Raw genomic sequence first — 26,387 nt, 5'->3', positions numbered from 1 at the left:
CATCCATCCATCCATCCATCCATCCATCCATCCATCCATCCATCCATCCATCCATCCATCTGTCCTTCCATCCTTTTCTCCTTCCATCCACCCTTTTGTTTTAATTTCTGTTGGAAGAATAGTGATCATTTACTCATATGTGTTTCATTTACAGCTTTCCTGTGGGATTAGAAGATGTCTCAAAGTATCCTGTAATAGTCCAGGAGCTCCTGAAGAGGAACTGGACAGAGGAGGACTTGGCTGATGTCCTTAGAAATAATTTCCTGCGAGTGTTTGAGGAAGTTGAGAAGGTAAGCTGTGAAAATAACTCACTTCCTAACTAAGGAATCCCACTATACACTGTGTACACAATTATTAGTCATGTAAGTATTTTGAACATACATTATTAGGGTTATTTTTCTAACTCCAAGCTGGATAAAGTTGAATACATTATGTATTTAATTATAGTAGAGGGATATTCGAGAATGATCACAGACCATTCCAATTTATGACATGACTCCTTCCTCAGCTGATCTGAACCCAGCTGAGAACAGTTCAGTACAGTGAAGGAAAACGGTATGCCTCTCTGAACAGTCGGAAAGCTATGCTTCTGAATGCTGAGCAGTCATTCCTGTAAAACTAACTGTCCTAATTTTATAGTTTTGTCATCACATACCAAAGTATTGAACTAGTTTTCGAAATCTGCCAGTTTGATGCTTTTCTTTATCGTTCTTTCTGGAAATACTCTCCTAAATGAAACAGTTTCTCTTAGGTGAGCAAAACGTCATGTCTCAGCAATCAGTGAAAACACATTATTTGCCCCAGTCAAATACTTTTTAATATTATTTACAAATCTTTTGCATGTTTCTAGTTCTGTTTTTGATGAGTTATCTGATAATCCAATGTGCTCCAAGTCTTTAGGGTTTTCATATTCATTTGTGCACTATTTATTTTCTACTTGTTTTCTACTCTGTCTTTTAGGTTCGCAATGAGCTAAGCTGGAAGAAGCCAAGTGAAGAAGAGATACCTCTAACAGAGGTGGCGAACAAATGTAGATTGGAACTCAAACAACCTATAATTCCCTCCAACCAGAGCCCATCCTTAAAAGCAAAAGGACATAATTTATTATTCCTGGCCTTAGCACTGCTTTTTTACTTCTTTCCTTGACTGACTAAATTTTGTCCTTTTCTTTAGTTCAGCTTTATATTATGTATTTGAAGGATGAGTGCATATGTCCAATCACATGTCTAATGTTCATATGAGTGCAGATGTCCATTATACACTCATATTTCGTAGGTACATATGTACCTATGCTTATAGCATATAGTTACAGTAGTTATTCACATTTTTTTACAATTATCTTTTACTAGGGGTGCACTGATTGATCAGCCTGAATACCATAATTTTGGGTGATCGACGATCGACTAATACTTTCGGGTGAAACTGATCGTAACCACCAATCTTATCTACCTCTGTAAAGGTCTGAAAATCAGTCACTGACCTCTTTTGCTCTGCTGTGCAAGAGGGTTGACTGACAGATCCACTCACCAGGTCACATCTGCAGGTATTTGGTTAACAATAGTCAACCAAATACTAATACTAATACTAATACAGTCCTCTGTATTGATTTTCTCTTCATAAAAGTAACTTGTGACAAATGTAGTCATTGGAAACTTTGGCAACAGTACCATTTATAAAGAAAAAAAAAGGGAATCTGCAAAAAATGTAAATAGTCACATCAGTCTTTTTTAAGATTGGTGATCTGCCAAAGAATTGCTGTCAGTGCATCCCTACTTCTTACCTGTATTTGTTAAAATTCTGCTATATAGGATACACTTTAGTAACCAATGTATGAATGTATTTATAAGAACATATATTTTGTTGCTGATGTATGCAGTTCAGAATCAGTATAGAAAAAAATAAAAAGTTTAAAATGGAGCTTCTGACTTAATTAATGTTGTTGACCAGTGGGAAAGTTGTCAGGTGAAATCAAAGCAGATCATTTACAGCTTACACGGCTCCTTTAAATATAGGAATTAAACCAAATAATCGGAGTAGTCGCTGTGGCAGGACTTGAATCAACAGATGAAAAGATCCATTGGTAAGATTAATTATAGTGATTATATCTACCTTTATATAACCTTAGCTACATTTTCATAGGTCCAGGTAGCACACACACATGCATTCATACATCCATACAATCCCGATTTACCCAAAAGAATACACCAAGCTCTCTCTTTGTGTGCTTTATAAAAAAATATATATATTTTGAGAATTGGAAAAGAAGAAACAAACTAAGACTTCTTTAATACAAATGTTTATTTATCATTGAATTAACAGTTCTGTTGTGCATATAGCAGAAAACAAAAAGATTATTGTTAGAGAAACTCTTTAAATAAGCAAAGTTGTGTTTCTGAGAATAACTGAGTATCCCAAAAGTTATTTTCTAATTTTAGGTTATTTTGTTATCAGTTATGATCATTTTATTACATGTTTTTCTTCATATCACACCTAAGCTTCTTTGAGTATCTCGTTTGTAATGAACTGAAATATTTTGGACTATACTTGCTGTGAAACAGGAACAACATGTTGGTTTGTTGTATATAAAGCAAAACAGAAATTGTAATATAAATACAATGAAAACCTATTACACCAACTCTTGAAAATAATAATCTTTAACTTAAGCCACACTTCTTATCATTAGTTTCCAAATCTGCTAAATAAAAACATTCATAAAACATTGACAGGTAGCTTTTTATGTTTTCTATTCAACAGCAAAAATATAACTGCAAATAGATGAATCATATTTCTTAAAAACTTGTCTATAGTCAAAATCAGGCGATGTCTCAGAAAGTGTATCTGTAGTGATAGAGGGGAAATATTCAGAAAATAAATAATATAAATACTTCTATTCTTGAAAAGAATAAATAAGAATATTCTTTCAAAAGAAAATACTTTTAAGTTTTTGCTGCTAGCTTTTCTAGCTGTTGTTCTTCTGCACTGACTCCCATCTTAAAGTGAAACAGATATTAAGACTCAAACACAGATTTAGAATTTTATTCTAAGGCTTTCCAAATAATTATAAACCCTCAGTCATGTAAAAAATTACTTTTCTCCATTTTTTATTACGTCATCTAACCATGATTGGGTTGCCTGGAGGCGGCAGTGCCCTTTAAGAAAACAATTTACTGAAAGATCTTCTGCCGATCTAATTTAGTATTCATATTATCCACCTTATTCCTGGCAGTATTGCTGGTATGGATTGTGGGAACAACATCCAATATGATGTTACTGGAAAGCAGATTTGTTTTGGTAGCTGTTCAGATGTAACAAACTACTTTTGAAGGAATTCAGTGCAGTGCAGATACATTTTGGTGTTTTTTAGTGTTTCTATAACCACACTTACGTGAACCTTTAAACCTCCACTAGTTGTCTCATTGCAGAAAGAGCATCCGGTGTGAATTTGGGTGCATGATAAAGTTTTAGGCTCTATAATGTTGCAGCAGCATGACTGTAATATTACCTCAGTCTTACAAACACAGTGTGCCATCTTTATTTCCCCCCGCAGTGACACTGGAACCCAGGCTGATTTCAGGTAACTTAGGATGTGCCTGGCCTTCATCAAGCAAGCAGAATGAACCGTTTTACTGCAAATAATGATTGGCCTCAGAACATTTTTATTATTTTAAAGCTTCTCCAATCGGAACAATAAAGTAACCATATGCTTGTGTATGTGCGTCATCATTTAAAAGATGAATAGATTGAAGTCATATTACCCCTCTGAAGGTGTAAAATTGTGCATCCTTATATGTTCTTAATATGTATTTGTCTGTGAGAAGGAATTTATTGATGTGAAAGACTACAGATCGAGATTTTTATAGCTTCATGGGGTAGTTTTTGTCTAGTAGACAAATGTTGCTACAACAAGCTCTGACAGGAGATCTGGCAACTCTTGTTTCTGTTTGACTTGCAGGCCAAAAAGCAAAATACAGGTTCATGACAAGACGCTGTAGATCAAACAAGAATTTGAGCTACAGCCCACGCAAATGATGGTTTGTCAACTGAAAGTGAATTCTAAGGAAACTAATGACTGTTTTCATTCGTAATGAAAGAACAGGATGACAGGTTCCAGCATTTATAAATATTCTACAAGAATAGAATCAACCTCTTTTGCTCCCAAAAGTTTAACTCACCCCCCTCTCTGTGCCTAACCCTCATCTCAAAGCTTAAAAGCAAAGCATGTGTCTCTTTCTGTCCCATGTTGGAATGTATTTGTATGTCACTGCCCATAACAACCGTCCTAGCTGGTTATGAGTAGATAGTGATGACCTCTCGCCCTCCTCCTCTCACCAACATGACTCTTTCCAAACCCTCGGTTAGCACCTCCAGAAACTCCATATCTGAGCAGTAGATTAAGGAGTTAACAACAAAAGCATATAGGATTTTCACACCCCTGGTTATTACTGAGGCCTCATGTGTTGTTGTTGTTGTTGATAGGAATGGCAAAGGATACAGTTTTCGTCTCCATCTGTATTGCGCGGTGGGCCTGGCATGTTGAGCAGCACTAATCGGGCATCGTGAGACCTGTTAACTATTACTTCATTAAGCTTCACAGCTGTATGCATGCGGCGCACATTGGACTGATCCCTAAAAAGCAGCAAGGGAGAGTTTTATTAGTGCTACAGTAAAAATGTTGAGATAATTAAAATCAGCACACAAATAGTAAAAAGAACAAAAAAAAGTGTAATTAGTCATTATAAAATGTCCAGAGATGTTTGAAAAAACAAATGGCTCACGGTTTGAGGCTCATGAGTTCTCTGAAGTTCTCAGGAGCATTGTTTCGGTTTCGCCTTTCTGCCTCACACTTCTCTTTGGTCCAGGTCATATGGACTTTCTCTGGAGGAACCTCCATCACATCCTCCTCTTCGTCGGAGTACAGACTCCCCATACGCACCAGTGAGTGTCTGTCTTTAACCAGCTGGGCCTGTAGGTTCCACGAGAATGTTAAAAATATGAAACAAATTCTAGAAGAGGGATATATCTCTCTCTTTCAGTCCCAACATACCTCTCTTTGTCTTTCTGCACTGGATAGCCTCATTTGCCGTAACATCTGGGACCTCTGCTCCATCATTAGTGTTCTTTCGTAAGTGTAAGCTGAGATGTCACTGTCGTGCTGAAATCCCATTTAAGAAACATGAGTTGGTAATGCAGATGAAACATAATGTTTATATTTTTCCATATTTTTTGGTGTGGAAGATGTGAAAACTGCATAAACTGCATCAAACAATGACAGACTCAAGGTTCCCACAAAATGTGTTTTCTGTAGCTGTTTTCAGATATATGGCTACAAGTTTTTTTTTTCCTCTGTGGAATTGCATTTGCATGTTTAAGTCATTTTATTTTGTTTATGATCCATGTTTTTTCTTATCTTGCTGAAAGCAACCACTCTGTGTTAGTCTGAAACATATCTGCTTTGTTGCACCAAGGTGATCTAACGTCCTGTTTGGCGGTATCATAAAATGTATTTCATTGGACTATTTTCTACCAGTAATTAGTTACTGTGTGAGAGGAGCCCTCACCATCTCCACCACCTCCACCTCTGCCTCTATTCTCAGCTGGTACAGGAATGTGGCCAGGTCTTTCTTCATCTGGATGCTGTTGTCGTCCATCTGGGCCACAGTGAAGATGCGCATCTTGCATTTTCTCCACACCTAAAATGCAAAAGTCTTGTGATCTTTTCGGCGCATTATTGTGAAAGCTGGTTTTACGCGCTGAAATAATTTGCCAAAAAGCTGGCATTAAAACTCAATTTAAAATCAGAATTTGAAAGATGCTTATCACCTATACTGTATGTCACACACACAAAATGAAGATGGTTTGTGAGCATTGAAAAAAATCTCCCCATAAAACTACTGTTAAATAGTTAACTAAGCGAATAGGAAGTGTTGTTCATTGACCTTGTGCTGTTTGAGCAGGAAAGGCAGCAGCATCAGCATTCCTCCGTCATGAACAATCCACCACACATCAATGTTCCCATCTGTGAAGCGTTCATGGTTGCTTGGATAAAATGAGACATTTTTGGGGACCATCAGGGCCAGGTGGGCAGCTGTTGTGCAGCGGACTGTGTCTGGGGCAGAGAAGGCAACACACAGGCTGTGATATTTACATATGTCATTACCATTACCGCACATAGGGCAATACAGTCTCTGCAGAGTCTCTCCGCACACCACATTTTATCATGGAAGTGCTGAAATGCATCACAATTTAGTGTGGTAGATTAAATTAGGAAAATGAAAGGAATGTTATACTGACTGAAAACTGAACACCCATACTGTTGGAAAACTCTGCTCTACATAATTTCTAAAATTTTGTTTCTCTTTAGCTTTGGTGGAGAAGACTTTTTTGTCTACTAATTTATATATATATATGGGATGAAAAAAAATACTTTTTAATGACTTCAGAAAAATAAAAATACCCAAATCAGTGTTGGTTCTCATTATAACACTGCCAATAAGACCAAGCTAAAAGCTCCACAAAATTGCTTACAGTGGATAAAATAAATAAAAAAAACAACAAAAAATTTTTTGTTCAAGGCATTAACATGCTGAAGAAGGAGCATAGTGTTTTGCAGATTGGACTGCTAAGCTGTGGGAATACTCTTACTGATAAAGGTTTTCCAGGCTCGAGGGTCTTCGCTCTGTCTCCAGCCATATGGCCAACCCATCACCACGGTGTTGTGTTTCATCCCACCCAGACCACAGGACTGGATCAGGTGGGCTATGCCTTCTCGTACCTTAGTTGCCACAACAACTTGACAGAAACCTTTGACCCGCTCAATCTCCATCATGTTCTTAATGGCCTAGGAGGACAGTTGCACTTATATTCAATTTTAGCTCATTTTAGCCATTGCTAATTGATATCCAAGCTCAAATCTTTCAAAAGTAACATTTAAAAAAAAAATCTAACCAAAAACAGTAATTTGAGGTGATTAATGACTTGCATTGGGATACATGGTTATAATTATAAACAATATAAGAATAATTAAACTATCTATACAGAAACAAAAAAAACATCCTATGAACATACCAGAAAATGTTAACTTCTCCACTGTGACATACAATCCAGAAACGTTTCCACCTTTTACCTGTTCAGCTGCTTGCATTTCCCCATAGCTGTCCAAAAAGTTTCCCTGGATGACAGAGCCAACGATGGTCAGGCCCTTTCCTGCCTTTAACTGGGAGGCGAAGGTGAGCATTCGTGGATATTTCACATGGAGATCCTCATCTAGCTTCAACAGAACCAGTAACTGTGGCCTGGAGAGCACAAATCACTCACAGTTGATGAATCAACTTACCAATATCATCCCCACTGGACACAATTACAAATTGTTAATTTTAATGCGATTAGCCAATCGCTGCTATGAGAGAGACAACATATTGAAAGCTTGTTAATCAGTCTGGATTACTGAACCACAGGTTTTAGGTGATAAGTTGTTATTCAACATGCTTATAAACGATTTACATGACAGACTGATTTCAACATAGGTATTTCTACATATTGGGTTGAATCTAGCATGTTTCCAAACTAAGATGCAGAGGAGGTATTCTGATCCTATGCCTGAACCACTTCAATTCTTTTTAATGTGAAGCAGCAACAGCTGTACTCCAGACTTCTCTGGATGATAGAGCAACTGTAAAACGGGAGCTCATTTCAGCCGTTTGGTACCTGGGATGATGTCCTTTCTGTGGCTGGACTGCAGATAGGCCAGTAAATTGAAAGCTTTGGCTTTATCATTTCACTCTTTCTTCACCACAACAGAGAGGAGCAGTGCTATAGATGAAGCCCTGAAGCTTCTATTCATCTCCACTTCATCCTACCACCACTCAAAGTACCGAGATACTTTGAATCCCTCCACTTAAGATGAAGAATGACCTGTGACCTGAAGGAAACAGTCCACCCTTTTCAGGTGGAGAACCATTTCCTCAGACCTGGAGGAGCTTATTGGAGTCTTGGCCACTTCAGACTTGGCTGCAAATTGTGCCACTTCACACTGAAGATCAAAGGCCTCCTCTCTGACTTACACCTTGAGATCCTGTCCATGAACACCACAAACAAGGCCGGTGAGCAGGAGTAGCCATAGAGTCCAAACCACACTGAAAATCTTACTTAGAAGAATCTCACCTTTTGACAAGGTCATGAGATTTTCACAGATTCAAAAAACAAGTGCTGGGTTGCATGAATTCACATTTTCCGTCCCTTTTTTTTTGCTTTTAAACATGCTAGGAAAAAATTTGACTGTTGTGTTGCTTGTGGGAGAGAACTGCTTCTGTGAGGTTATTGTGAGATGGGATGTAAATTTTCTGAGTGAAGCTGTTCTGCAAATATGCTTTTATCATTCCATTTCCCTTGAATTTTTGCATAGACAAACCAAACCTATATGGCACTTTCTCTACAAACGGCGGTTTTAAATGCTCTTTTTCTAGCTGCACTCAAAACATACATTCATATACTGGCACACACATTGGTAGTTAATTGAATATAGGGCTGTGCCCATGAGCACTTCAAGAAGGAAGCTGGAAGAAAACTCATAAATGTCTGATTGCAAAATGGCAGCTCTTCTCATTGATCCACAGTTTACTGGCACATGTTGTGGTCAAAAATTAGAGAGAGCTTTTATAAAGCTGTTCTTGTGGGTGGCAACTTGTTTGAAAAACCAATTGTTATTTGGGCATGCATCTGAGTTCCTACTAACACTTTCCTACATACTTAAAATAGACAGACGGGCAAAACAAAAAGCACAGCAATAAAACTGATGCTTGTAGTTTCCCAGAATCTGAACACAAACTTAGCAGACTATTTCACTAGGACATACAGGTACTTCTTTTTTATATAAATATCATGAAGTTGTCAGTTTCTAATGATGAATCACTTCTGTTCTCTCCTGCTGTTGTGATAATACCTCCAGTTCTTGGTGTGGGGAGGTCCAGCTTCCAGCCTCAGCAGGGCATAACGTGCACCACTGAGAGACAGTCCTCTTATTCCATCTCCCCACTCCTTCTCTGCCCTAATTTTATTTAGTAATTGAAATACAAAAAAAAAGATTGAGGAAATAAGTTCTTGTCAGCTAGAGATATTTTGCAGTCAAACAGAAAAAACAACCATTGTAAGAATTCAATTTAGTATAACACTTTTTACATACCCTTGGTATTCAATGTATTTGTAGATCATCCCTGCAATGCCCATGGCCACTATGGCATAGTACCAGGAGGATATGAACATGAGAGCCAGACACATACTCATACCAAGGAACGATAACGCCCTGCAGGGGCAATACATATTTGGTTACATTATAATGGGTATCCTTCACTGCTTTGATTGTTGCAAAGATCAAAACATTGCTAAATAAACTAACCAGTGGTAATATTTGAATCTTGGCCTCCAGTTGGGTGTCCGTAGGAGAGTTTGCACTGCACAAGCCAAGTTTACAAAGAGGTAGCACATCAAGAAGAACCTGGAGAAAAATTAAACATTGTCAAAACAAACATTTAAATGAAGTAATTCACTGGTGTGTCTTAATACATTGGGATATAGTTGAAAATTAATGTATTTTACATTTTCTTCCATTCAGTGTTGGATTAATATGAATGCATGTAGCCCTTTAGGAATAGCTACATTCTTCAGTAAAGCTATTTGTGACTAAACCTCTTTGAGGATGGTGTCAAGGACAACTGTGAAGACAGCCTCTTGCTTGCATATGGTGCAACAAAGGCCTTTCCGTAACTTTATATTAGGCTTAACATCTTTTGTGTGTGTACTATGTCATCATAACACTTACTGAGAAATTTGCTGCACAAGTCACAGTGGCAGAGATGGACGGAGTTACCTAACTAAATGTATTACTGTGTGTATTAACTTTAGAACATAAAAATAATAAAACAAAGTTTTTGATTATTTTCTTATTCACTGAGTAGCTGTACCTGGTTAAAAATATAGAAAAATGTGACTGATGAGGGGTTTGTTTATGGGGAATCAGTCAAACGTTTCATGTTTGCTTACATGGACAGGATGGGAGCGACCATGTCCAGCGAGGCAATTAGTATCCCCAGCTCAGCTATAAGGCCAGTTAGCAGCAGAGCCCACGTTGGCTCTCCATTAGCCTTTCCATGGCCGAACACCTAGGCAAAAGTCAACACATTTACATGCAGTAATGCAAATCTCTTCTTGTTTAGTTATTTAACATATTCAAATACATTTACAGATAAGCTTTTCCCAATGCAAATATTTGTCTCTTAAAACACTGACAGACATTGGGAGAGTTTTTTTTTAGAAGAAATAGGAAGTGAATAATTTTCCGCACCCTAAGGAAGGGAATAATGTTGTCCTTGGCGATAGCTTGTAAAAGCCGTGGCGCACCAGTGAGGGACTGCAGGCCCGCTCCAACAGTAGAGAAGAAAGAGCCAATGACAATAACCCACGGAGATGGCCAGGAGAGAATACCAACAACAAGGTTCTGTTTTACAGCATTTCCAAATCTGCAAGGAAGCAGATTTGAGTATGATTGCCAATAATGAGCCGGCCATTTCTGCTGTTTCTATTTTCCTATTTAATTGTAAGCAATCACATATGGCACTGAAACTATAGGAGATTAAATAAACTTACTTGTCCCTCAGGACTACTCCTTCTATACAGGACCCAAACAGGACCACAGAACTTAAATCTAAACAACATGATCAAGGAGTGTAAAGTGTAGTGGCACAAGTCTTTTTACAACTTTATCAAGTCAGCTTTCACATTCTCCTTAAGAGTAAACATCGTCAAGTGTCTGATAACCTAAAGGATACAAACAAGAGAAGTAGTCGTAATGGCTAAAATTGTTCCCACGGGAATGGACTTCTGAGCGTCCCTGAGATCACCGGATCTGTTGGAGCCTGCCATGATACCTGCAGAACAAGAACATGTAACCTTAGGACATTTAAAACATGCTACAAAATGCCGCCTAACGGCTGATACCAACACTTCTGTGTCTTCTCAGTGAACTCTGTAAACAAGAAAATAGTGTGTCTTACCCGTGGCAGATGGGAAAAAGATCCCCACCAAAAGTGTAAAGGATGTAGCAATGTCTGCTGACACGTAGTTGACAAAGTTCTCTAACGGACTATGAGCATCCACTGACCGCAGCCCGGCCTTTTCCAAGATCTCGCCCTTCTGTAAGTAGTTGCTCCACATGTTTTCTATCACAGCAAAAATATATTTTAGGGAAAAATCGTGTCACATTAGATTAACACATAAAGTCTATATCTTTATACAGCAGAAAATGTAAAAAATTATATCATGGTTAGATCTTCAAATTAGATTGCACTTAATATAGAAAACAACTAAACTCAGTTGCAATTATATATTTCAAAATGCTTTACAACACAACAAAATTCAAGAACACAAGCAAACAGTTCAACAATTCATGTAATAATGGAAAAAATAAAACAAATAAAGAGCATGTCCAAACAAAATATAAAATATTTTAAAAATGAAACTGTACAATGCTCAATAAGCTAAATCAATTCTTTTTCAAAACAGTATGTTTTACAATTGGTTTTGGTAGAAGAAGAATGTTATCAACCCCAGGAACAAAGAGGAGTTATCTAGACATCCAGATAGAATCAGATCACAATACTACTATTTTTTCCTATCCTATTTCCCTGAGGATTCAGATGAAGAATGAAAACAACGCATCCAAGTCCAGAACCATGAGGAACACCATTCTTGACGTGTGAATGTACAGATGGTTTATTTGTCCAAACCAAAATTTCTAAGTGGAATACTAACTGGGCTACTTCAAAGCAGCAACTCCACATATGCCTCAGTCGCATGTTGGATTTACCTCTGATAATCCCACTGCCCAGTCCAGGGATGCCCTGTATCTCTGTCACGTTGTTCTGGATGAAATAGTCATCACACTGAGCACTGCTCAAGTTCCCACCAACGCAGAACCGATTCCACAGTTGACTGGGCTCTGTAATGTTCCCCTTCACCTCAGTTTTAGCACATACATCAAAGCCATCTCTCACCAAAGTCCTGTTGCCCAACATGCATATCCTGCAGCAAGAGAATACACAGAGGATAATTACTTACACATTTAAAAAAAGAAGGGAACAATACTGACACTAAAAGACCTAAAATGGTTATTCTATTTCATGGTTTTCATGTGGAAAAGTGCAAGAAACACACTTGCTTTTCTCATGATGTTAAACAAATGTTAAATCGCTTAACAAATCTCTCAGCTTTCTTCTCATACATATCTGTTTTCACAGCACTTACGGGAATTTTGGTGGATGCGTCATGGATTTTATTGCCCCAGCATAGATGGAGATAATTGAGATAATAACACAAGCCAGGAAAAGGGAGGCCAACTTATTGACATATTTGACCCCCACAAAAACCACCACAGCCATGAGACTGAGGCACAGCGTTCCATACACTCGCATGTTGTTTAGCAGGGCACTGTCACGGCCAAGGTGATCGGTGGAGTGAAAAATAGCTGCCTGAGGAACCAGATATTTCTGAAACAAAATAGCAGCAGATAGGTTAATACGCACAGCTTACACAAGATTTGTAAAAATTAACAGTATGAAGCAGACAAAAATAAATCACTACACAGTATCTTTTAAATTCTAACTTTTTCCCACTCCAAAAAAAAAAAAAAATGCACCACCAGCAACAGGTGTAAGTATGTGTTAACAATTATTATTCAATACAAAACTCACAAATCACCTTCATTCAAGCATATAAAATTCTGCAATATTTGCTCCATATTTTTTGGGAATGAGCGATATGACCCTTTGCACAACTAGTTATCCTGATACATCAGATCACTTGTTGGATGTTTGTGAAAACAAACATGCACATCCAGGGAATTCCCCCATATATCCAGGAGTTCCGGCAGCATTTAGCACGAGGAAGCATATGGCAACAATTTTAACTTCTTGGCATTAACTTCCAGGGAAGTAAACAAACAGCATGCATTTCTACACGCTAGCAGCAAACCACTCTCTGCCCACTAACTAACTTATGTTAATGCTTTAAAAAGTAGCCTTTTTATCAATCTCTTCCCAAAATGAAGTCATTTCTATTATAGATGCCAGCTTCAAACACTCTCCTGATAGAAGCCTTCCATTATGGGATTTTTAAATTGTATTTATGTGTAGTGGTAGGGACTCTCTACCACCTTTTTTTTTTTCTTTTTTTGTAGACAGAGACTGGTGGAAGACATTTTATTACTAATTTCCCACCCAAGTTAGTATGAAACATTAGTGAAAATATAATGGAGGAAATATATTGTAACAAACTAACCAAGAAGATTTCAATGGCTCCAAGAATGTACATTGCAGAGGCAAAGGTGGTGCCCAAGTAGAAGCAGAGCCCCACAGCTCCTCCAAACTCAGGGCCAAGTGAGCGTGAGATCATGAAATATGCCCCTCCAGCTATGAAAGAGAAGAACAACGGTCAGTTTCCAAAAGTCCTTATATTTTACTTGATCTTGATGTTACAAAGTCTTTTGTCCTAAAGCAGCAGAACATGCAAAAAACATTTTAACTGGCATTTAGTAGTTTACCACAACATCAGAGGAGGCAGGACTTGGCAGTCTCCCCTCCATGTGGTGCTGTTCATCATCGCTTCTTCCTCTACTTTGCTTTCTGCTAAGCTGCAGCTAGCACAGCCTGTCATGAATGCTCAGGCTAATTAACATGTCCATCAATGACTGCAGATAAGTGTTATTTTTCTGCAAGTTGTTTCTCCAGCATTAGCACATTTAGCAGCGAGTGTATGAGATTGATTAACCCTGCTAAAATAATCCTCCTGGCCTGGCTGTGATCGGCTGTTTTTGGTAGGAACAAATCCGGAGTGGTGCATTTCTTTAGACGGTAACAGTAGCTCAGGGAGCCGGTGGAGGAGATCAATATTTTCACAGAATTTATGCCTCGTAACATACTGTCAGGACATTTAGATTTATTCATCTCCCATTCTTAGCTACATTGACTTTATCTTCACTTTATATGCAAGGACAATAACTGAAGGCTTAAGCTACAACCCTCAAAACTATAAAAATTATGTGGTGTTTTTTAAATTATTTGTTTACTTGTTTCTTGTTTATTGACTGGAGAGAGAGAGAGAACAGAAGCTGTTGCTTTAAACTTCAGCAGGAGAAAAATATGCTAAGCATTGGCATAGACCAGAGGTTCCCAAACTGTGTGGGGCGCGCCCCCTAGGGGAGCCGTCTGGATGAAAAAAAAAAACAAAACAAAACATGAACACTGTATGCGCTGGGTTTTTACCTTAGAATGGCCAACTCTCTGTCCTCTGTCACTTTTATCAGCAGTTAAAACTGTTTAATCCGTTGTTAACATGTTGTAACCTGTTTTTCCGAGCCGCCTTTAAACGCAACATGAGCGCTACGACGCTCGCACTGGGTTTACGCCTGTGAAGGAGACCTGCTGCTGCTGTACGGAGCTACGTAGGTTTGTGTTAGAATCACGGCAGCAAACCAGCAAAACGCAAAGAACTTTTCACAGTTTTTCCCTCCAAACTAACCGACTGAGTTGAGTAAAGCTGTTGGATGCAGGTAATGTTAGCTAAAAGATGACTAGCTAATATCAATACAGAACCTTAAGCTTAACAAGTACCTTGTAGGCTACCGATGTTGGTGTCTATTTTCAGCTACGTACATTCATTTTGCCCCCAAAAAAGTCTATGCCCCCCCAAACTATGACCACGAGTCAAAACATTTAAAAGAAGATAAATAAACTGGGAATGTCTGTGTCCTACACTTTACCTGGGACAACACCATTAGTAGCAATGGCGCTCATTGATATGGCTGTTAGCATTGTCTGTAAGAGAAAGAAGAAAATGTTACATTAGAACATATTTCAACATAATTTGGTGTAACTTCAAACCCTGATAGCTTTTCAAGGCAAATGTAAAAGTTGAAAACACATTTTTATGAAAGTGGTGACAGCAATGGCCAACATAATACACATTTATGTCCTATGGACTGAGAGTGAGGATGATGGTCAAAAAAGTACAGGAAATGTCAAAGTAACAGTTTGCTTTACACACATAACTGCACTTCAGTGCACTCATGAATCTTCAGTAGTTGATGACACCATTGTCATTGGATGGTTAATGAGTCTGCGAACACACAGGAGGTGGATATCCACTTCTCAATGGTCCAAGAATATGGGTATTACAGTGGATGTCTGGGAATTCACCTTCAGTCCGCTCCTCAACTTTTTTTTTACATAACGTGTCTACCATGAATTGCTTCTGGTTCCTAAGACCCACCGTCAGTCCATACCTGAGATGCTCATCATATAGGCCCAATAGAGATTGTACTTCTTCCTTTAAAGAAGTACAACCTGCAACATTAGGTTGTACTCATCTCCTACACTGCTGTTATTCAGTCTGTCATGTGTTTGTTTTTCACCACCTGAGTTAGATGAGCCACAAAATAGCACAACTCCAGAATACACCAACAATCCAGAATGCAGAAGAGAACATCAGAGGTGATCTTCCCCATAACCCAGGACTTTTATAGGTCTTAGGGGAGGAAAGAGAGTTAAGGGTCTGCAGACCACAAACATGTTGGACACAAAGCAGTTTTTACTTTTACTTTTGGGTTCACGCTAAAGGTTGTTATTTACACAAACATGACGTCACAGAGACAGTTCCTTCCTACAGACTGTTTCTGATAAACATTTAACTATCAAAGTGTTTTTCAATAATAGGCATATTTGCACTCATTCATTCTTGCACTATTATTTTGTAATAACACTGTAAATACACATTTGCTTAAAAATATTTTTTTTCAGTTTCCATATATAAATTTGCATTTTAAATGTCTGTATACTAAGATCAAAGTGGAACCAAAGTCAAAGTCTGTGTTTGTATGCATAACTTTGACCACATTCTTATTCTCAGTTTGTTTGGTTGTGGTTAACTTTCTAGGTAACGGTAACTGTGTGTAGACATTGCACATGTTCATACTAACACATGAGCAGCACATCAGGACGATCAGAAGGGACTGTATGATGCCGGCCATTCCCACAATCCAAGTGAGTCGAAGGAAGAGAATGACCCCAAAGATGTTTTGGAGACACGGCAGGTAGACGCCCATCAGAGTTCCCATGTTGGGGGACTAGCAGGGAAACACAGAGGAGGGAAGGCTGTGTTGAGCATGACATTACAGGAAACAAGTGCAGTGATCATTAATATTGACTGATGTACTTTTTAAAGGTCGTTCAATCATGTTATCAGCACTCTGCGTGTATTTAGGTCTTACATTGACCCTGTCTAACTGCAGACTGCCCTGTTTCATAAGCAATCCATCAACAAAACTTAATAACTTGAACGAGAAAGCACAAAGTGAGCCATCAAGAAAGGATAATGTTTCAGAGCCTAAAAGTTCTCCCTGTACACATAACACAAAAACAAAACTTGCTTCCTGACTCCTGACCTTGGGGGTCTTCCTCCGTGAGGCCTCAGCACTTTCTTCCTCTTCATGCTCCTTGGCTCCTTGTGTGACATTAGTGTAGTTGACCAAGCGGCTGAGCAGAGAGGAAACCTTCGGCCGGATGTCAAGCTCTTCCTGGAATGAGAGATTGTCTGAAGCTAATTTCCTGGTAGATTAGATTTTTTTCCCCTTTAAATAATGGTTTAAATAATGGATGTCTTGCAGGGACAAAGCAACAGACCTCAAATAATGCCAGGTTTCTGTCATAGAAGTCGTTCCTCCTGCCAGAGGTGTCAGCACTGCTAAGGAAAGGGCTGTCCTCTTTATGATTCCCATGTCCTGTCAGAGTGTAAGATAAAATTAAGCTTTTAGACTGAAAAGAAGTTATTTTGTTAGGAGGAAAACAAAGTATAACAACAATTATTGTCATAAATACTGCAACAGTTAAAAAGAAAACATGATTAGTTGCTTAAACTCTGCGCAAATACTGATGTGACATGATACTCAATACAGAGGAAGCTTCACATGATAATCAATTAAAATTTTAAAGTCCAGTCAATCAAATTACAACAACGATTACAACATTTCTTAAATTCTAAATTCTGCATCTCTAATGGGGCAAAAGTCTCATATTTTATCTACAGCTGTACTGTGTGCTTTTGCATGCTAAAAGACAGATGCTATTAAACTATTTTGTTTGTTTCAGTCTGAAGGCAGACATACAATTAAAAAAACAAAAAACATCAGTTAGGCAATTTTGCTTTGAAAACATGAGCTCCAAAAACAAAAAGATGGCTTTACAACTTTGTCTTTAAATCACAAACAATTAGAAAAAACATTTAGCTTGCACTTACTGAAATTTCATTGTTGAGATTTAGGGGGAAAAAAATGGCATTACAGAGATAAAATCCAAATGGAAAAAAAATTAGGCTAAAACAACACAAGCAGGTTTCTTTGGTTAGTAATTAAAAATGGAAAACAAATCTCTTTTTGTAGTCTTCTCTTCCAGCTTTTAACTGTCTCTGTTCATTTTAATTGAAAGATCTTAACAATGTCCGTGTAGCAGAAACAGAATTCACACAGCGAAATGGAAAATAACGACCAATAGCACAGAAAGTCCAGGTGATAAACAGGCAACTAATTAGATTCCACTTTCATTTATTTTTGCTTTTGAGGAAAGAATCAAACAGAGATAAGCACCACTGCTGGGCCAATTATTGTACACAAAGCATTACGGCAAACTTCACCCACACACACACTCACACTCACAGGCATGCACCTCATTACCAAGAAATTACCTAACCTCTAAATTATTAGAGCATGTAAACTTCAACAGGCTCCGTCTTGAAGCCTGAATTAATCCTGCTACTAAAAACTGGCCAACTTACCGAGAGGGCACGAAATGGAAAAAACAAGTATTCTCAACTGTGCCTCATGACCTTCAAGGCCGGTCCTCACTCACCTGTGCTCTGTGTCCCACTGCTGGCAAGAATGCTGTGGGGAAGCATAGCTATGTGGTGTATGCAGAGTGCAGGAGAGTACTCTGTGCTCTAGCCTGGGGAATTGTCGATTTCTATCCAGGACACCCGGTCACCCATAGCGAAAACTCACTCAGAGGCTTGATCTAACACATGGTGTGCAGACAGTGGGGAGCAGTAGGGTGGGTAGAGATGTGTTCTAATTCACATGAATGTGCAGGAACAGAAATAGTTGTGCATCGTCACTTTAGTCATTCCATTCAGTTCAGTTTATTTATATGGCTCCAATTAACAACACATGTGTCTGACGGAAGTTTACAAGAAACTAAACAAAACAAAACAAAAGAAAAACAGTCGCACCACGACAGATACACAGCTTACAATTTTGTCACAGGGCATAAACCGGAGATTTAAAGCTGTTTTTTTGTGTAAAAGAACAACCAACTCCCATGAGGTTGAGTTACTTATTGTTTACATGAAACAGAAACATTATCTCCTCTTTTCATATTTGTCTCTTGACAACACAATAATAAAATGCAGGCTACACTCTTACAGATGCATGCAAACAATATCATCCTATGAGAGTACCTTCTTATACAAGTTGTTGTCATGTTGAATAGATTGCTTATGCCAAACTGTAAATGTAACATGTTATGTTTTTTTGTTGTTTTTTTTCCCAACAGTATTTCTGCTCTTCCTTACAGGCAAGACTTTTTGTTTAAAAATTTGTTCTTCCAACTTATACGTAGTTTTGGATCTCTGCAGATCCCCAAGAGTTACTAGAGGTTTTCCTCTCCAATTGATGCCTTATCTTGTCTGTAAAATGTTTTGGTGGGTTTGTCATTTTCCTATAATCGTTTTGTTTTTAGACAACAGATTAAACTGTCTAACATATGCAGAGTTTTGGATATCATGTTGGCAGCCCTCTTTCTTCTTTTCATCTGAATTTTCTGCTATATTTGATATGTTTGACTTTATGTGTTCACTAATGTTCTCCTCCTCTACAAGACCTTCACAAACCAAAACTTTTTATTGAGTTAAAATTACAAAAATGATCAAATTTACAACCTGAGTAACTTCAGACAGCAATAGGTTGCAGTTAACTTTATTAATGGCTGTCAAACAGAGATGAATACATAATAAAAATAAAAGTTCACAAGGAAAAAGCTCTTACATAAAGGAAATATTTTTTTGTTGTTTTTAGATTGAACTTTAGTCTTTGCATTCAATATGGAAGGAAAACAAATACTCTTCTGCAAACACAGATAAATAGTGCCCTCTAGTGTGGTTTGAAGGTATTGCGTTGTAGACAAAAATAGGATGTGGCATGATCTTTCTCTTCTGTTCAGAAACAGATGCAAATTAATAAAGGAGAAAAGAAAAAAGGGAACAGGAAATAAAATGTGTCCACACCCTCAGCGTCCTATCCATTCACGGCTTTACAAAACATGACGTTCGATACTCAACCAGCCTTATGTTTTATGGGCTAAGGAGGCAGCAGGGTTCTCTAGCTAACACACTAAAGGTCTAATTGGAAAGATTAAGTGCTCTTTTATGAATGCATATAGGAAATATGCTCTGTGCACAGAGCAACAACCTCTACTCAACATGTGTCTACATGTCTTACACAGCTTGCCCAAAATACTTAACAGCCCCAACAAGGAGATCAAACCCCTTCTGGGAATTTAATCATAGCTTCTTTGCATGTATACTAGCATCTGGGAAGAAGATTAAAAAAATTCAAGGGAAATATGCATATTTCTTTCACTTAATCATGGCACCACAGCCTGTGTTTACTGTTTGTGCTATAGAATAGAATAGAATGTGACAGTATGTGACATAATTAATGTCACATACTGTTTTTATTTCTTCTTTAATTATGTAAAGCACCTTGAAATGCCTCACTGCTGAAATGTGGTATACAAATAAAATTTGATTGATTGATAGAATAGAATAGAATAGAATAGAATAGAATAGAATAGAATAGAATAGAATAGAATATACTTTATTGATCCCCCATTGGAAGTTGCTTGGCAAGAAATAATTCTAGCAACTAGAGCACTACAAAGTCCTTTAATGTTCAAGACGCTAGGAGTTTATATAAGTTTCTAAAATGAGAAAAAAGGTTTTGGTTCCAAAAGGTCCAACATACAGCTGAAACCAGCTAACATACACCATATAAAAACACATATCTTCAGTTCCAATCAAATACATAGAGATTTTTGATGATAAAAATGTTGCAAGGCACTTTCAGAAAATAACAAAGAGGTAAGTTACCCTAAATCCATAACCTCTCTAGCTTTTCTGTTCAGGTGTGACATTTGTTGATTAAACACTAAAAAGTGGAAATTACTTTTACAAACTTTGTTTGTAAACTCTTGCAAACAATGGAAAAGTTATTTTCAAAGATATAATCAACCCCTTATTGTGTGCATTACAGTTCCAACCAGACGTTTACATACACTGCATAAAATGACTTTCAACTATATTCCTATTGATTGTCTTGAACAAAATCAGCAGATATTATGGCCTAACAACAATTTAATAACGTAACAGTGCTTTACAAAGGTCAAGGTGAACAACTTCCAAAGAACATTACAACTTCATCTTACAGTAATCTGTTGGCACTGCTTAAAGTGGATTGGGAAACAATATCATTTTCATAAGCTCTAACAGTTAAAGAAAAAGAATCCTCTTTGCTAAATCTTGTCTTTGTGCAGCATTTAAGACTTTAACAACATGAGGCAAAAATGTCAAAGCTCAGGACACTTCATGTGGAATGGTAATGCTTACACACCCTCAGAAGAAGCAGATTTATGTAAGTGTGCACACATACGTGTGTGAGCACGCTTTGCTGGGGCTGAAAGGTTCCTGAAGAAAAGACAGCTCTCAAGTAGACTTATGTAACACTCATTTGCTATGATTAAGGGAAATTGTAAATGACACGACACATTCATAATTATGTCAATTCCAAGTAAAGAAATTAAGTACTAGATACATTTATTTGAATGCCTCGTAAAGTCGTGCAAAAGGTCCTTAAAGAAATTATACTGGTATCAGACTTAAATTTAGAAAATCCAAATTAATGTTTGTGCTCAACCCACAACTGATTAAACTCATTTATATTCAGGGTGGGATCTTCCAAAACATCTCAGTGTTAGAAAGGTTTCTTATGTAATCAAATAAATAAATAGTTAAAAGGGGAACAAATAAATGTGGCAGACAGAGAATGAGCAGAAAGGGCTGGCTGGTAGAAAAATCTGTTTGCTCTCATTCTGCTACATGTTCACTTTATTTGCTGTGTTTGATACACTAAGAAGGAATATGTGATGGTGACATTGGGCTGAGAAAACATAGTTAAAAGGTACGGGGCATTTAAGCATGCAGCTATGTGTATTTTTTAGAGAGTGTGAGGTTTGCTCCATCAGGACATCGGTCCAAAATCTGGGAAGGGTGGGTTCATTTAATTACATTTTGGAAAATATTACACATATAGGCACAATTATCAACCATTCTCATTGATTTATTACTTTTGAGAAGAAACATAGCCACTGTACACAATGTTTTTACTTAAAAACATGTAACATGCTGAAGAGTTGAAATTCTTTAAAGACCTGCTCAGACATGTTAAATGGGATTTATGTATTATATATATTGTTGTGTGCAAGCAGGTCTGTATATGCGGATACAGGTGTTCACTTTGGGTACATACTTACTTTATAGATTTGTGCATTCTGTTAAAGTAGATGTATTGATTGATCTAAATTTATTTTAAAAGGATTTCTTTTTCTCTTTTTCCTGTGTGTGTGTGTGTATGCACGTGTATGTATGTTTACATGAATAGATGCACAGATTCATACTAGTGTTAATATGGATATGCTCAACGCAATGGTTGTGACATGTCTGGAATGAATCAATCAAATCAACCTTATTTTAGCGAAACATCTATAATCATTAGAAAAAAACAACACAGAGATCTAAGACTATCAAACACACACTGCAAAAGTACAAGCAGTTTTTTTTTCTAAGTACATTAATATTCAAAACAAAAATGAAAAAAATGGCTTTGTTCTTGAATTGATTTTAGTATTCTTCCAACCTTAGCCTCTGGCAAAAAACAAAAAAACAAAATAACTCTGTTTCAGCAGTACACCCATATTAGCTGTAATCACTGTTTCATGCAGGGTAAAACCTAAGCTGAACAGAGGAACGCTAACCTGCTGTGCCTTAAAGCAAATCATATCAGCTTTGATGTGCTCTAATGATGAAAAAGGGATGGCAGCTCCATCTGATCACCTCAGGGGGTGAAGGTGGGCGGAAAGGCGAGCATGGTGCTCCAGCACAGACTTCTAAAAAGACAAAAATGAACTAAATGAGGATGTCAGTGTGTGTAGATCTAACAGATAAACAAATTGTGGCCTGTTCATGGAAATGTAATGTGTTTGGAAATTGTTCAGGGTTTTAAGATTTTATGGTTAACTTGAATTTTATTTGTGAATACTCCTGTCACAAACAGCACAATTTACTTGAGGAATACACTAAAAATGTTTTTACTTTTTATTTCATTGGCAGAATAAAGCAACATTTACCTTATAGTTGGATTCTACACTGTCCATAGCTACATTCTCAAACTAATATAACAAAAACAAAATAATAATGCAAATGTGAACAAACAGTTTTTCTTCAAATCTAGACAAGTAGTAAAAATAGTTGTTTACAAAAACCAACATCCAATTCAGTAGTGAGGCTGCCAGTCCATCTTTAAATACCTTCGTAAAATGTAGGTACATGTTGACACGTAATTTGCAAAACCAATCTTCATGTTACTTACAAATAATGAATGGGATGATCTGATGAGATGGGAACGTTCTAGAAAAGAGAAGCTCAAATTTTAAGGTTCAAAAGTCTCATCCAAAACCTGGGAAAACTCGACTTTCATAGAAATGGACAGGAATGCTTGACTGGATGTGACGGAAAAAAAGATTCAACATTTCTGAGGAATAATCAGCAAAACAAAATATGTACATGGACCAAGTATCAGAATTTTCAAGTATGTCATCAATTTAAACTTCAGACAAAAAGAAAAAAATAAATCATTAAGTGAAGATGGGAGAAAGGCAAAGTCAACTCCAACTTCTACTTCTCTCATGATGGAAAAAAGGCAAAAAAAAATGAAAGATAATGGTGAAAGGACATCACCCTGAGGTGCCCCTTTGTTCCTAACCTTTAGTCCCACAAATTGTGTTCTGTTTTTCATGCAGTCATTAATTCAAGTAATTGTGGAGGCCGGTGTCTTCCACACAGGCCTCTTGTGTGGAAGACACGGGAGGCCAATTTGCCCAGCTAAGCAGGTTAAATTGTGTTAAAAGCATTGGAGAAATCAATAATCATCAGTCAGACAAGGCTGCCAGCTTTGTCCAGGTGACAATAGGTGCAAAATGAATCATCTAATTTATGGCTAGGGACAATGAATCAATTCATAATATTCAGTTAGCATAACATGGATGTTTTTAGACTGTGGGAGAAAGTTGTACCCTGCAAGATGGTACATCTTCTGAGATGTACCATCCATCGAGGAATGGATGGAGGGATGGAGGGATGGATGGTACATCTTCTGAGATGTACATCTTCTGAGATGTACCATCCATCGAGGAATGGATGGAGGGATGGAGGGATGGATGGGTACATCTTCTGAGATGTACATCTTCTGAGATGTACCATCCATCGAGGAATGGATGGAGGGATGGAGGGATGGATGGTACATCTTCTAAGAAAGAAGATGTACCATATAGAAAACTTGTCACTTAAATTAAATTTCAAACTCATTCCATCAGATTTTAAAGACTTTATTTCTTTTAGTTTACAAATCTGAACATTAAGGCTTAATTGAACTAAAAACTGAAAAATTAATATTTTTTTCTGCTTTATATTCTATCATATGGAACTTTTACTGTACTCTGACTCATTGCTAAACTTTCACCAAACAAGTTTCTTATACTTTAAGGTTCTTACGTAAACAAGAAACTTAAAGTGGTGTATTAATTACCATTATGTTATGGAGGCTATTCATTTTTTAATTAGACTGAGATGTTTGCCTGCAGAATTAGCTACATGACTGATCAATTAATTAGCTTCACTGTAGGAGTTCTTTTATAAGAGTCTTTTTTTTATACTCCCAAAATATGTTGACCAAAATCTAACATTTTACTATAATATTCATTTGCAGTAATATTTATAAAGAGTCCTTTTGAGGATATTAGATGTTTAAATGCTTAACCAGTGAATTTCATATAGAAGATGATGATGGTGTAGGACAAGGGACAAACTTTTAGTTCAAAAAGTTGTTTGAATTAAAACAAAGCTTTAACTATTCTACTCAGACATTTTAAAACATAAATGCTACTGCAAAACTGTTTTGATAATCAGTTCATCTATCTCTGCCACCTTAACTATAGACAAGTGACAACATTTTTTACGGCCTGCTACCCACATCTTTATGTGTGCTCTGCTTTCTACACATGACAACGTAGCAGGAAAGACCAGAACAAAAACAAATAGTTTCCAGTCCTGGTGCTATTTCAAGGGATGCAGTTCGACAGAGCAATAACCACAATGTTGGTACTGCCCTTTGCTCACAGAGTTGAGTTCAGTGCCTGGAACAGACTCTGCACTGTGTCACTTCCTCCACACGTCACACTCTGGACATCGACTCATAGCATCTAACACGGTCAGCCGCCTACTCCTGTTGGGATTCATGCAGTATGTTCTCTTACGTTATGCTGATTTTAATCATCTGACCACATCCCCACCCGTTTTTTCACACTTTTAGGAAAAAGTCAGAAGTGAATATTGTAATCATGCATACAACTACTCCAAGTTCCAAACAGATGTTCTGTTTGTGTTAACATCCACAAAAATAGAAAGCGTAAATAACATGTTTCAATTCAAGCAATACACAAACACGTCGCCTTAAGATTATTTCTTGAGACTCTAATAGTGCAAGAAATTTCCCATAACTCGGTTAGAATGTATTATGACTTCAGGTTTGCGTATTTTGTGGTGTACTACAATGTTTTACACAGGCAGACTAGAAGGCACTTGTCTCCCTGTGCTGCTTGCAGTGGGAGGCTTTCATGCATTCCAGGAATATGCAAGCCAACAGCTGGAGCAACAAGACCTTACATGCTAAGGTCTTAGAATTCAAATACCAGCTAAAATACTCACATATCAACAAATCTACATATTTATTAAAAGCTTAGAAAAACATGTGACTAGTTAGGTTTTTCAAATTTCATTTCTGCTCCATTTTGTGTTTTCAGTGGAAAGCAGTTCACAACCAAATCCGCATTACTATGACTTCAACTTTATGCTACATGTCAGTGAGACAGCTGGTGCTCAGCCCATCCTTGGGGTAGCTGGTTGCCTTATTTAAAGGCCACGCCTTTGTGAGTCTTTCACTTGGAGAGAGACAGAAAAAAAGTGAGGTTTCTCTGGTTTCAGCCCACATAAACAGACGCCGCTTTCACACAAAAAATGAAGCAAAGTAAAATAACCGTCTCCAGAAGTTACCGTCTGGACTTCTTTCTCCTCGTCTTTCATGTGTTGTCAATAACTTATGTGCTGGCCCTGCTTCTTCTGGGTCGATTTAAGTGAATGACAGCCGAGACATGCAGAGAGGCAGAGAAGTGAGGAAGGGAGAAATTTGCTCGTGTGTTGTGAGCAACCAATCTTTTCTTGTGAAAAGAGATCCTCTACTGGCACAAAGAAAGCCCCATCTTTTGTGCGAAGAGCTACTTCAGGCCCACCCCCAATGTGTGTGTGTTTTTTTTTTCCCCAACAGTTCTCATCACTTTTGTTTTTCCTTTGTCACAGCTATAGGCTTGTATTTCTGTTTAAGTCCAGCACTATGTGGGGAAAAAAGGAAGAACAGAACATTAAAAATGTTCTTTCCAACTTAACTTAAGGTAAGTTGTGCAAAACAGAGCTGATTATTTTAGAAAAACATTTTCCAGTCATAGACTATTGCCATGGTAACCATTCAACCAGATGTTCACAAAGCTCCTAAGACAAGAATTGACTTGCTTGTGCTGTGGTTTGAGCAAGTAAAAATGTATACACATAAAGGTAGATCTTCAAGCTGACTTTCCATCTGGGTTAAAAATAGACTATAAAAGTTATGAGACTTACCATCAGCACCATCTTGATGGTCAGGGCAGTCCTGTCCAGTGTCCCTGTAATCAACCCAGTTAATCCCTTCCAAACTGTCATAGCTGGACTGAGCCTGATCCTTTACTGGTACGACTGTGAAGTGAGGCATGTTTTCATTCCTCTTCTTTGCGCCTTCAGCTCAAACTTAACTTAGTGTGGCTAACTGTTAGCCAGCACTTCAACTCCCACTAATGGCAACTACATTCCACTACACTGCG

The 26,387-nt window shown here is 37.6% G+C and overlaps 2 protein-coding genes and 1 long non-coding RNA gene across 6 annotated transcripts in view; 1 reads left to right on the top strand and 2 right to left on the bottom strand.

Moving 5' to 3' along the window:
- The window catches only part of dpep2 (dipeptidase 2), a 6,495-nt gene extending 4,764 nt beyond the window's left edge, over positions 1-1,731 (top strand). For 2 of the 3 annotated variants that reach the window (XM_016671545.1, XM_007552201.2), the window contains exons 10-11: positions 155-290; positions 961-1,731. In XM_016671545.1, the coding sequence (XP_016527031.1) occupies positions 155-290; positions 961-1,146 (322 nt within the window). In that variant the 3' untranslated portion in view covers positions 1,147-1,731. The remainder of the gene's footprint in view (positions 1-154; positions 291-960) is intronic. The other variant, XR_001662116.1, reaches the window with a different exon arrangement.
- Positions 1,732-2,280: 549 nt separating this feature from the next.
- slc12a4 (solute carrier family 12 member 4) lies at positions 2,281-26,387 on the bottom strand. 2 transcript variants are annotated; one of them, XM_007552199.2, is made up of 24 exons: positions 26,149-26,387; positions 16,725-16,822; positions 16,487-16,618; positions 16,022-16,168; positions 14,807-14,861; positions 13,327-13,457; positions 12,295-12,536; positions 11,858-12,072; positions 11,046-11,210; positions 10,821-10,919; positions 10,639-10,696; positions 10,337-10,511; positions 10,036-10,154; positions 9,392-9,490; positions 9,179-9,298; positions 8,939-9,043; positions 7,124-7,292; positions 6,643-6,838; positions 5,937-6,106; positions 5,559-5,690; positions 5,045-5,152; positions 4,776-4,963; positions 4,493-4,626; positions 2,281-4,379 (listed from the first exon to the last, which is right to left on the bottom strand). In XM_007552199.2, exons 1-24 carry the CDS (start codon positions 26,276-26,278, stop codon positions 4,288-4,290), a joined length of 3,279 nt encoding a protein of 1,092 aa, XP_007552261.1. In that variant the 5' UTR covers positions 26,279-26,387; the 3' UTR covers positions 2,281-4,287. The 2 variants fall into 2 exon arrangements, with proteins under 2 accessions (XP_007552261.1, XP_016527030.1); XM_016671544.1 differs by lacking the exon at positions 26,149-26,387 and adding an exon at positions 17,946-18,042.
- On the bottom strand, positions 8,168-8,561 carry LOC107836253 (uncharacterized). The gene is made up of 2 exons (XR_001662117.1): positions 8,404-8,561; positions 8,168-8,354 (listed from the first exon to the last, which is right to left on the bottom strand). It is a non-coding gene; the product is annotated as an uncharacterized LOC107836253 (long non-coding RNA).

This window comes from Poecilia formosa, unplaced genomic scaffold, assembly GCF_000485575.1.
Source record: "Poecilia formosa unplaced genomic scaffold, Poecilia_formosa-5.1.2 Scaffold46, whole genome shotgun sequence".
Taxonomy (NCBI): domain Eukaryota; kingdom Metazoa; phylum Chordata; class Actinopteri; order Cyprinodontiformes; family Poeciliidae; genus Poecilia; species Poecilia formosa.
Note: the sequence above shows the minus strand (reverse complement) of the source record. Positions and strands in the feature narration are given on the sequence as shown.

Excerpts from the sequence above, each read along its gene's own strand:
- slc12a4 (XM_007552199.2), bottom strand. The coding sequence starts at position 26,278 with ATGCCTCACTTCACAGTCGTACCAGTAAAGGATCAGGCTCAGTCCAGC. Across the intron at positions 10,920-11,045 it reads CTTTTTCCCATCTGCCACGG|GTATCATGGCAGGCTCCAAC; the intron begins GTAAGACACACT and ends CTTGTTCTGCAG. Across the intron at positions 7,293-8,938 it reads CCCCACACCAAGAACTGGAG|GCCACAGTTACTGGTTCTGT; the intron begins GTATTATCACAA and ends TGTGCTCTCCAG.